The sequence below is a fragment of the Pelodiscus sinensis genome, chromosome 8 (assembly GCF_052426305.1).
Source record: "Pelodiscus sinensis isolate ZL-2025 chromosome 8, ASM5242630v1, whole genome shotgun sequence".
Classification (NCBI taxonomy): domain Eukaryota; kingdom Metazoa; phylum Chordata; order Testudines; family Trionychidae; genus Pelodiscus; species Pelodiscus sinensis.
The window spans coordinates 42,289,993-42,302,477 of NC_143059.1; the positions used below are offsets into that span (position 1 = coordinate 42,289,993).

The 12,485-nt window shown below is 40.5% G+C and overlaps 1 protein-coding gene across 1 annotated transcript in view; it reads right to left on the bottom strand.

The window, feature by feature from the left end:
• Window positions 1-557: 557 nt before the first annotated feature.
• Window positions 558-12,485, bottom strand: part of BTAF1 (B-TFIID TATA-box binding protein associated factor 1) — a 112,133-nt gene continuing 100,205 nt past the window's right edge. The window contains exons 36-38 of the mRNA XM_014581830.4: window positions 9,783-9,942; window positions 2,943-3,113; window positions 558-2,233 (exon numbers count right to left, since the gene is read on the bottom strand). Coding sequence (XP_014437316.1) covers window positions 2,084-2,233; window positions 2,943-3,113; window positions 9,783-9,942 — 481 coding nt within the window. The 3' untranslated portion in view covers window positions 558-2,083. The remainder of the gene's footprint in view (window positions 2,234-2,942; window positions 3,114-9,782; window positions 9,943-12,485) is intronic.

Genomic DNA, 12,485 nt, shown 5'->3' on the forward strand with positions numbered 1-12,485 from the left:
TAGCATTGTAAGTAAAATAGAATGTTTGTGGCAAAATTCTCCAAGTTACTTTTAAATTAATGTTGTGTTTTAGAGTTAGATAAAAAACACTTCTCTACTGAAAATAAAGAAAATAAAAAATAAGGAAATCACTGATATCTTGGAGCCACTGCAAAATTAATGCACAAAAGAGTTAAACATTATCTCAGAATGCCTATAAAATTCATGCACAGCAATTCTTTGGCTACAATAGCCAATCAACTTTTTGTACAAGACACCAAAATCTATTGTTCTGAGCTATTAGTGACGTACGGTTAATCTTTTCTTGAACATTCAGTAGAAGAAAAACTCTAGGCAATGTATATTTAGATACTTGCTACACATTTGAGTGAGAAAAACACTTTATCTTTACAATGAACAGTAACAAATAACGATGAGCCCAGCTCCAAAATATTCACCACTAAAGATCCATCTGTGCTTCTCCAAAGGACTATTCATTATGAATAAAACTGGTCTTTCTCCATTCATTATTTTCTATATACAAACACAATATGTACATACAAACTCACAAAGAGTGATGTATTCCCAATTTTGCTTTTATTATTCTTTTCATGGAATGCTAGTTTAATATTACAATATGGCAGTTCGTAACTACTGAAAATAGTTTCCAAATGCAGCAGAACAGTCTTGCTTTATAGGATAAGAGGGTTTTTTTTTGTATTTTTGTTTTAACAATCTACTATTTCTGAGGTTTTTGATGGTTTTCAGTCTCTGATGCTTAAGTGCACAACAAGCTACAACCATAGATTATTTTGATATCTATACATATATCCTATATATGTATTCAGACAGCTTTGTAAATTTATCTATAATTTAATATATTTATAAAATTGTGTACATACTTGTACATACATGCACATCTATAAACATACATACCACCTTTACTATTGACTCCCTTTAAAAAAAAAAAAAAAAGCTGCTTAATATACAGCTACTCTATACTCACTCCCAGCTAGTAAAGCCCTTTAGAATCTGTGTTACATGATTTTAGCTCAAATACTCCATTCCCTCAGATTGAGTGGCAGCATTTCTATGATATGTATATATCTATATCCCTAAAGAAAAATATTTTCCTCTCTCTTGTTTAAGAGGTTTTAAGTCATGCACTAATACAGTAAACAGTCTCTTCAGCTCCGATTTTAGAATTCTAAACAGTGTAAAATCTACTTCTGGAAAAGTTCTGTTTGTATATTTGTTGGTTTTTTGTTTTTAGTTACAAAAAATATATAGGATTGAAACCTATTGAACACATAGGTCTTTGAATGGGGCTATATTCTAGCCTTATAGATAAATTAAAAAAGCACACCCTCTTAATGGGATGCATAGGTGGCCATAAACAGACCATTTACCTGTATTTAGTAGAATGCATTAGATTAAAAAGTTGAAATCAACTGCTTTCTAAGGTGATGTCAAAAGACTGAAGAGCATTATGTAATTATATTCAATATACAGAGGTGGGCATACATGAACCTAGTTCAATTTAGTTTCCCAACACTCTTTCTAGCTCCTAGGATTTGCTCCACTGGTAATGTACATCCTGAAATGATCTAAAAGAAAGATCATTATAACTTTAGTTGAAAAATTTTGCTCTTATGATTTATTAAAAAGTAAGTTGTGTTGAAAATTAAAAAAATGTACATTAAATAACCTGAAGCACTCACTGAAACATCTGTACAAAACTATAGATACAGCGAGGAACAATGGTGGGCTTATTTCAAAAGGAAGTAACACCTATTAGCACATATAAAACTTGCTATGTTTTATTTCTCTACCAAATAAGAATTTGCATCTGTTTAGCAAGTAAAATTCAAACCACCTCACAATATGTTTACATTTAAAGTTTTATACAGTGCAAATATTTAAGACAGAGTAACTCCCCAGTGAAAATTGTGACACTATTCAGTGTCAGTCTTTTGCCAATTCTTCTTTCAAGAAGTCTATTTACTTATTAAGCTATAGGTTCACTATATATGTTTTGAAATTTGCTGAATATCAGCAGAAAAATGTGTGAACTAGCAGCAAATGAATTAAGAATATACGATGATCACTTGAGTGAATGCATAAAGTTTTCTAGACTGTATTCAGAATCATACTGTTCTGGATCCCAAAGTTCTCCAAGATTTTCAAGAATTGATTTCATAGAGGCTTTCCCAGAAGAAGTAGCAGTAGCATCTGCTTTTTCATTTTTCCCATCCTTAAAAAAAAAAAAGGGGAGGGGAGGAGACATTTAAAAAAGTGTTTGATAATATTTATTAATCACAAATCCTATTTATTCCCAGTTTCCTTTTACACAAATTAATGTAATAACATCTCCGAAGGATTGATACTGGTGCTCTTTAGAGTATTGTGGAGTTCATTCACCTGGTCCAGCATCCTGGAGACCTCAGCAGTCCTGAACGACAGAGTTTTCTGGACCATGGGAGGTCCACCCTGCTCCCCACTGCAGGCCTGCTGGGCTGTGCTTCCTGCCTGGGGCTGAGGCTACGCTCACCAGCATGCTGACTCCAGCTGGAACTGTACTCTCGCTGCTGGTCTGGACTGCACTCCTGGACACTAGTCCTGCTGCCTCCTGGCCTGGGTGGGGCTACGGTCCCCACAATGCTGGGCCCAGCCAGGACTGTGCTGCCAGCCTCCACTAGCCCTGCCAGTGGTGCTGTGCTCCCCACGATACCCGCCCTGCTACTGTCAGAGCTGCACTTCCCACCAGCAGCCCAGTCCCTGGCCACAGGTATAGCTAGATCAGTGAGTCCCGAATTTTAGAGGTGCAACCTGTACTTGTGGAGCTTCTTGGTGTCCATCATTCCATTTCAAATGCTTGTCTGACCAGGATTCATATAGTCGCATTTATTTTTGCAGCTCTAAATAATTATTTTTAGCAGGTAATTTTGCATATGATTCTTTACCTTGTCAAGAGTGAATAGGTCAAGAAGCTGATCTGTTCCCATGCTCTGTAGGCTAGAATTCTCTTGGCTGATCACTGTATTTGCAATATTCATTTTGAATTTCTGCAGACCCATAATTTTCTCTTCCAAAGTTCCTCTTGTTATCAAGCGATACACATTGACAACACGTTTCTGAAAGAAAAATTCTCGTCATACAAATATTAAAGTATGTCTAGACATGGTTTAACCATGGTTTGTAAGAGTTTGGTTAGGAGGCAGGTTGCTCAGGAGGCAGCTTGCTCAGTGCTCTCTACTGCCTTATAGCAACTGACGTTACATTTCCTAGACTCTTGTTCTCTCCAGCTCACAAGGCACGCATCAGGCACACAATGTCATTGAGGGAAAAGGCAGACTCTTGTTTTCAGCAGCAACATTTGTACTTGTTCAGGGCATGATCCTGAACACAAAACTTCCATTAATGTCAATAGGTAATGTGGATGATTGACACCTCTCAGAATAAGGCCTTTAAACCCCAATTCAGCAAAACACTTGCTTAAAAGATTTTCTGAATTATTATAGCAACACTTCTAGAGATAGTCAGCTTCAGGCCTTTGTTGACAGTGGATGCACCAAGAGATGTTAAGTCAAAGTAAGAACAGTACTGTAAATTAGCATATATAACCCGCAGGTTATTCACGTTTTTACAAACCCCGCCCCTCCCCCACGTGGTATACATGTCCACGGGTATACAAGTTTATTTTTACTCACAAGCAGCTCCCCCACCTGGAAGAGGGTAGGTTGTGCCTGGCTGCAGCTGCGCAGGGCCTGGGCTCCCCTCCCGCAGGTCAGCCAGCTTGCCTGAGCTCTCTGCTCCCCTGCCCGGAGTAGGGTGGGTTTTGCCTGGCAGTGGCTGCGTGGGGCCTAGGTGTGAGTGCGGTGAGTGGATGAATGCAGGACCCGTTTTTACACAAAAAAGAAAAACCGCGGGTTATACATGCGTGCATGTTATACACGGCTGCAGGTTATATTCGCTAAGCTATGGTACATCATGGAAAAGTTAATGAAATTAAATGTCCAACAAGAATGCAGATGAGAGGAAAACTACTGAAACACTTCCACAGTTCTTTTCACCTGAGGCTCTCAAAAATGTTTAATTAGCATGAAGTAAATCTGTGAAGTTCTTTACAAATAGAGACCTGAAGCCCAAAACATTAAAGTATCTTGATTAAGGTCACAGTCACTGGTAGAGCTGAAAGGAAAATGTTGAGCTGTTTCCTGATCCTATGTGTTAACCAATGTAAAATGTTCCTTTCCTCATTCAGCTGAATGATCAAGCCTAATGCTACTTGAATAAAGACAATACAAAACCAAAAACACAGTGTATAAAAAAGAGCAAGTTCTGATGTATTCTGTTATGCAGCCTTATACCACTTCAAGTGAGAGAATGGAAAATTTCTTACTGATGCTTCTAGCAGAAGAGAACTATTACCCATAATTTTTTATTTTTAGGTTACTCTTTCTGCAGCTAACATAGGTGGAACAGTTTCGAAGCTATATCGTCTGGCCAACTCCCTCTCCCCCTCAGTTCCTGCCTTCTTCCAGATGAGATATTCCAAAGCTATAAAACTTGCATCATCATTAACAACAAATATTCAGAGGCAACAGAATAACTGTGTGTTAGACCAAAGATGACAGTCATGTGGTAATGATTCCACTTAATAGTTGTTTGTGACGTATGAGCCATCTTAGGTGATTAGAACTGTAGGAGATGCTGCTAGCAGAAAATATTTTTTTTTCCACTCTGTAAGCCAGTCCATGCTGAGTCAGGAATATTCCTTCAAGTTATTTCCCTCAGCCAGTAATCTGTGGTTGAAGCAACTCATTCCTCCAGGAAAAGGGGCAGCTTGCCCCTAACCTTCAGCTCTGGGGAAAGAGTCATGCAGTCTTTGTCATAAAGAAGTCTTGGAAGTGGCAGAGTTCCCACGAGGCTTTCCTCGTATGTCACAGTTCTACTTAGCTATTCTCAGAAGAACATGTGGTCTCTCTTTTCTGATATTCTGTGAGGATAAAGGCCAAAAGGAACACATTTGTCTGAAGTTTGGTCTATACTCTCTTTAAAGATACCATGCGGCATTGGGACTGCTAAGATTTTACTATATCGCTTTGTGTGCACATTCCAGGGAAGGAGTCATAGACGGTGCTTGATCACTGAGCTGGGGTTCATGGCTTTGACTGAGAATTTCATCACATCTGCTGAGGTGTCAGCAACAAACAGTTGACAGGGAAATGTACTTTAAAATACAAAGTCAGGGTGGCTCTCCATACTTGAGGGCTTCGAGAACCTTATAAGATGATGTCCTGCACTGGTTACCTCAATTTGCATGATCAGGTCCAAAACCCAGGGTCTCCTCAGACAACTGGGGATTGCCAATATTACTGTCACCTGTTAAATTATTTTCTGATCCACCTTCCTATAATAATGAGAATGATAGAAGCACATAGAGAAGGCCCTCCAGCCATCTGTGCAATGGGTTATCTGTCCCAATGGATCGGGGGTCCACTTCTCTACTGAAGTACTCACGTTCCTGAGGCTCATGAATAGGTCAATTAATGACAGGCTGAAGGGCCTGGATCAGCATTCATGTCAAATTCCTTGTCAGCATCCAACCCACACTGTGGAAATGTGCCACCTGAGGCACATTGCACATACATAAAGAAGAAAGGCAGGCTGAATTGGATAGCCTTCCTGATTCAGGTACCACTAAGAGTTATTCACTTTGGCTTGCTTTGCCAGTCTGCTTTCTGGTTCAAGTCTCCCTTTATGAGAGGTTCCTTAAGAGAGAGGAGAGAATGCTCTACTGATTGCATGGATTTCCACTGTTTTGGAGTGTAATCCTGGGCTTCTTGTTCCCCTCGGGTTATTCACATACGCAACCATGGTCATGTCTGACAATCAGGATGTGGTTCCTTTACAGGGTGGACTGCAACCTTCATAGCACAAGCTTGACCATTCTTAGAGGTTTCTCCTGTGGGTCCTTTTCTCCAGGTTGCCTTGAGCTAGCTGGGACCCAGGTGTGGTCTCCAGCCCTTGATGCTGGTGGTAGATGGAAGGACCAGGAACACAGGCATGTCCTTCCAAACTTTTAAGGAATTGATACCTGTTTCAAAACCTTCACTTGAGAAACAGTAACAGGGAACTTGGAAATGGCAGAGATGCTCAATGACTTCTGTGTTTCGGTCTTTACAGAGATGTCTGTAGGAATGCCTAACAGTGAATGCTAGTAGAAAGGGGGTAATTTTAGAAGGTAAAATAAAAAAAGAACAAGTTAAAAATCACCTAGAAAAGTTAGATGCCTACAAGTCACCAGGGCCTGATGAAATGCATCCTAGAATACTCAAGGAGCTGATAGAGGAGGTATCTGAACCTCTAGTTATCATCTTTGGAAAATCATGGGAGACAGGAGAGATTCCAGAGGACTGGAAAAGGGCGAATATAGTGCCCATCTATAAAAAGGGAAATAAGAACAACCCAGGAAACTACAGACCAGTTAGTTAACTTCTGTGCCAGGGAAGATAACGGAGCAAGTAATTAAGGAAATCATCTGTAAACACTTGGAAAGTGGCAAGGTGATAGGGAACAGCCAGCATGGATTTGTAAAGAACAAATCATGTCAAACCAATCTGATAGCTTTCTTTAATAGGATAACGAGTCTTGTGGATAAGGGAGAAGTGGTGGATGTGGTATACCTAGACTTTAGTAAGGCGTTTGATACGGTCTCGCATGATATTCTTATCAAGCAGCTAGGTAAATACAACTTAGATGGGGCTACTATAAGATGGGTGCATAACTGGCTGGATAACCGTACTCAGAGAGTAGTTATTAATAGTTCACAATCCTGCTGGAAAGGCATAACAAGTGGGGTTCCACAGAGGTCTGTTTTGGGACCAGCTCTGTTCAATATCTTCATCAACAATTTAGATATTGGTATAGAAAGTATGCTTATTAAGTTTGCAGATGATACAAAGCTGGGAGGGATTGCGACTAATCTGGAGGATAGGGTCATAATTCAAAATGACCTGGACAAATTGGAGAAATGGTCTGAGATAAATAGGATGAAGTTTAATAAAGACAAATGCAAAGTGCTCCACTTAGGAAGGAACAATCAGTTTCACACATACAGAATGGGAAGCGACGGTCTGGGAAGGAGTACGGCAGAAAGGGATCTAGGGGTTATAGTAGACCACAAGTTAAATATAAGTCAGCAGTGTGATGCTGTTGCAAAGAAAGCAAACATGATTCTGGGATGTATTAACAGGTGTGTTGTGAGCAAGACACAAGAAGTCATTCTTCCGCTTTACTCTGCGCTGGTTAGGCCTCAATTGGAGTATTGCGTCCAGTTCTGGGCACCGCATTTCAAGAAAGATGTGGAAAAATTGGAGAGGGTCCAGAGAAGAGCAACAAGAATGGTTAAAGGTCTAGAGAACATGACCTATGAGGGAAGGCTGAAGGAATTGGGTTTGTTTAGTTAGAAAAGAGAAGATTGAGGGGGGACATGATAGCAGTTTTTCAGATATCTAAAAGGGTGTCATAAGGAAGAGGGAGAAAACTTGTTCATCTTGGCCTCTGAGGATAGAACAAGAAGCAATGGGCTTAAGCTGCAGCAAGGGAGGTTTAGTTTGGACATTAGGAAAAAGTTCCTAACTGTCAGGGTGGTCAAACACTGGAATAAATTGCCCAGGGAGGTTGTGGAATTCCCATCGCTGGAGTAGGTTAGATAAATGTCTATCAGGGATGGTCTAGACAGTATTTGGTCCTGTCATGAGGGCAGGGGACTGGACTCGATGACCTCTCGAGGTCCCTTCCAGTCCTAGTATTCTATGATTCTATCTTCCATGCACTCTATAGAGTAGTCTATACATTTAAGATGAAGTCTTAAAAGGTGGTTGTGTGACAGAGTAATGCCTATGCAAGATATTAGGGCATTTAGCAGATGAAGGTTCAATGCAACAGTGGGCCTCTTGTAGTTCCAATATAATGTGAGCACGTCTAGAATTCTCTGGAACCTCTCTAGAGATAGACACTTTGATAACAAGGATATATCTAGGTCTACTCCCGAATGAACTTGGAGGGGGGAGTGTTGGACAGAATGAAGGCACTTTTCTTGATAATAAATCAATGTGCCTGCAGGAAATTCAAGGTCATGAACATAGTTCTGTGTTTTGTTGGTGGGCATGGAGCGATGATTAAAATCTCTTCTCTAGGAAGGGGTACAGGTGGATCCCCTGTGATCTGAGTCTGGCTAGGGTTATCACCACCATCTCTAAAGACTGGGGGACATAGGACAAATCAAATAGGAATGTCATATTGATCTTGATGCTTGTCATAAGTAAACCTTAGGAACCTGTGGTGACATAGTCCTGCCTTGAGTGCAGGGGACTAGACTAGATGACCTATTGAGATCCCTTCTAGTCCCGCTTGTCTGTGATTCTGACCTCCTGGATATAGGAGTAAGAGATAGTGGTCCCTGAGAAGAAAGATGCTCATCATTGTACTTAATCTCTTAATCATTGAGAAGCATACAGAAAGAAACTGAACTAGTCTAGATTTTAAAAGGCTCAACAAGTGAAGAAGAGTTCTGGAAGAAGATCTTAACCTCTACAATGTCATCCCTGTCCCAAAGGGACCTTCTGACTTGGTGTATCTGGAAAATGCATACCTTGAAAACCCAAATCAGACTAAGTAATAACTACACCATCCCTGCCAGATGTTTGTCCTACCTATTCTTAAAAATCTTTTAGATTCCACAACTTCCCTAGACAATTTGTTCCAATCCTTAACTACAGACAGTTAAGTTTTTCCTAATGCCTATCCTAAACCAAATTTGCTGTATCTAAGCCCATTGCTTCTTGTTTGATCCTCAGAGGTTAAGGAAAATAATTTTTAAATTATTATCTATGAGTCTGAGATTTCCAAGTCCTCAATGGCCAAGTCCCATCATGCAGGGAGGGGGAAAGGGTAACACTTTTCCAGAGCCCTCCTGGCCATATTGGGAAGGAAAAAGGTGCTTACGAGCCCTGTTTCTTTTACCAGGCTATTCAAGACACATTTTAGGATTTTGGGGAAGCATTTGTAACACCACAATTATGTCCCTTCAGTTTTTCAGAGGCCCTTTGAGACAGTGGACCGAGGTCCTCCTCATCAGTGGAGATTTTTCCTGCTGTGCCCATAGACTCCTAGTCATCCCCCTCTTGTTAGGGGTCATAGCTGCTCCAGATTCTATATGTATGTCTAGCTCACAGCCCTGGGACGTAACAGAGTTAAGGACAGAAGGGCGAGTGCAGGTTGGGCACAACTGACTAAGCCCAGCAGCACAGTCTCGAAGATGGAGCACCATTTTGATTTCATCTGATGCTTTTAGGCTGCTCTGCTGTATGTCTGCACCTTCCAGGTATAGCAGGTTAGCTAGTAGGGAGGTCCTGTAGTTAAATCTCTATGGTCTTTCAACACCTGACTAAAAACTGGCCTGGGAAATGGGAGGAGATCATTGCTCACCACTGTCACAAATTTTGAAAAAAAAAACAAAAACAAAAACAAAAACAAAAAAACACACCCTTAGGCATACATCAACCTGAGAGCCGTAAAGACCATTATACACGTATGGCCACAAAAGCAGAGAAACTGAAATCAAGCAGGAGCTGAGGTGGTGTGGCTAGAGTATGCAGCTCCAAAACTCTCGTCTATTCAGGAGCTGCAGAGAGGAGCGAGCGAGCAATTCACACAAAAATAGTGGGAGACCCCGACTACTGAAACAAAAGAGGTGTTTCTGTTAATCTTTCATGAGTAATCAAGTAGTATTTTACCTGCCCAATACGATGTGCTCGATCCATTGCTTGCAAATCTCTCATTGGGTTCCAGTCATGTTCCACAAACACTACTGTGTCAGCTCCTGTTAAGTTAAGTCCCAGTCCACCAACATGAGTGGTGAGCAAAAGAACATCTATGGATGGGTCATTATTAAACCTGTATACACAAATATAAAAGTCAAGTATTTAGAACTTCAGAGCTACTACAGAAATTAAACAAAACAACAATTAAACTAATAACTAATTCTGTATAAAATCAATTTTGCCACCACGTTTTCAATGCTTTTTCCTAAAGCTTTTTTTAAGTCACCCAAAAGAGATTTATTTACACAAGGAAAGATTGTTGCAAACTAGAAGAGGAAATAATTCAGTAAAAATTATTTTATATTAATTTAACAAAAAAATTCAGACCAAAATAAAAAATTAGTTGAGGAAAAACCTATAGTAAATGAAGGTATTTATTTCCTTAAAATTGTTTTCAAATGTGTTTCCTAAAAAACAGATTTTTTTGACACACTGCTACAGTGTCAATAATGCTAGTACCCCAATTCACTTTTGTTAATGTAGAAAATTTTCCAGTAATTGTGTCAGAAAGTTAGACTATGTGCAACCTCCATTCTGCTCAGGGATTCAGAGCCAACTGATAAAAGCTCTTAATGCAGGGGGGGTTGGCCAGGGCATGTTGATTCACTATACTGATTAGGTAGGCTCCTTAAGGATCACTGACTAGCACTTAAAACTGCCTTGCCCACTTGAATTCCCAGGATGGTAGTGGTACTGCTGCCTGCCCTCTCCATGGAAACTCTATCCTTGGGCACAACTGACTCTGTGGACAGAAGCCATTTGTGGAAGTCAATGTGGCCTACAGTCACCAGAAACAGCAGTATTATAGGGGAATAGTGGGGGGTTACCAAGTCTAAACAGGCTTTAAAGAGCTGTACAATAGGTCACGCTGCTAGAATACTGAAAGAACCTCGTGTGTTTTACATGGATTGGTGTCAGGCTATTTAGACCCATTAGAATTCTAAAGAAGGAAGGCTGTCCCTTGATTGTCAGCAAAGAGCCAGTGTGGACTCTGCTGTTAGTTTTGTCAAGAGAACTGGCTTCCACCAGTATCCCACAACACCTGTCCTGATGGCTGTGCTAAGTGTTTTGAGATCTCTGCTGCCTTACAGGTATACACCACTCCTCTTTCAAAGCTCTGGGAAATTAATGATAACTGAGTGAGCTGCTCTGTTTGGGGAACAAACAAAAAATAAATAATTGGAATGCTTCTGTTCTGATGCTGCAGGGTGAGGGCTGGAGAGATTGCTGTGCTGCTTTGACATTTCTTATTGAATCCCAAAAAGAGCAGGGATCAGCTGTGCCTTCCCACAACACTGCACTGTAAGATGCTTACCCACATTGCTCTGTTCTGTCGACAGGGAAGCTAGCAATGTGGCCATGAAATGTTGACAGTGGGAGGCAGAAAAACTGGTTTGACCGATTTTCACTTTTGGTGACACATGCATGTCGACAGTGCTTTTGTTGCCAAACCTTCCCAGTGTAGACATAGCCTGGCTGCTAGTACTGCTCCTCATGCAAGTGTATGATTTAGTAGTTCCTGTGGGAGGCGGAACAGACTATACATAGTTTCCCAAAAACAGCAGCAGATAGAAAGTTAGTTTCACTACTGCCCCAGTGCTCTGATACACAGCAATGAAGCTAACTATAGCAGTATTTATTACCACATTCATATTCTAAGAAAGTTACAAGCAGCAGCACATTCTTGAAGTAAATAGTTTTACAGCCTCAAGTTTAGCAATGCAGCTCTGGCTTCCTCAGTACACAACCATAACTACTAGCAAAATTAATTAATACATATATACATCAACATATAAAAGCAAAATCTGCAGAGGCATTCTAGTCATTAGGGAAAAACTTTTCTGTCATTGACAAGTGGGCTCTGAATTTACAAGCCCGTGCATAAACTAGAATGAAATGGGTTTTGAGTATTATCATGTGAAGTTACTGGTTGTTGCTTTCAAAAACAATGCTAATTGTAACATGCTGGTGGGGATTAGGGATGTTAAATTGAGGTAATTTTAGTACTTGATAACAATTCTATCAACTACTCGATTACTTGATGGGGGAAGGCAGCCCCACTCAGTCCCGGCTCACATCAGGTTGGGGACCATACCCTGCTATGGCTTCGCAATTTAAAACTCAGTAGGAGCAGGGGGGCAGACTATTAAAAGGGACAGCATATTACAATTTATTCAAACAACGTCTAAAAGCACCCTTTCTTTCAAAACGCATTAGTGAACGGATTTAAAATAAAAGCAAAACAAGTTCATTAAGAAAAAAAACAGTGAAACTAAGGTAGTAGGTACTAAGTTTCCACACAAGTGAAAATATGCATCTAAATGTCAAATTTAATTTAATAAATGGAGTCTTTGTTCAGGTTCCAAGCTGAGAACATCTTGGAACCTGGAGGGGGTCAAGAGGAAGGCTCCGGTCCGCTTCTGAGAAGTACCATACAAGGATCAGGAAGCACAATTTTGAATAAGGATGTTAGTGATCATGTATCTTAGTAATCGTGTAGCCACAACAGTTTTTAGTGGTAACACATTTACTAAAATGCTCCCTGGGAGCAGGGCCAGCAGACAGTGCAATCCTGGTCCTACTCCCCAGGAGTCCCCTGCCACCCTGCACTGCTAC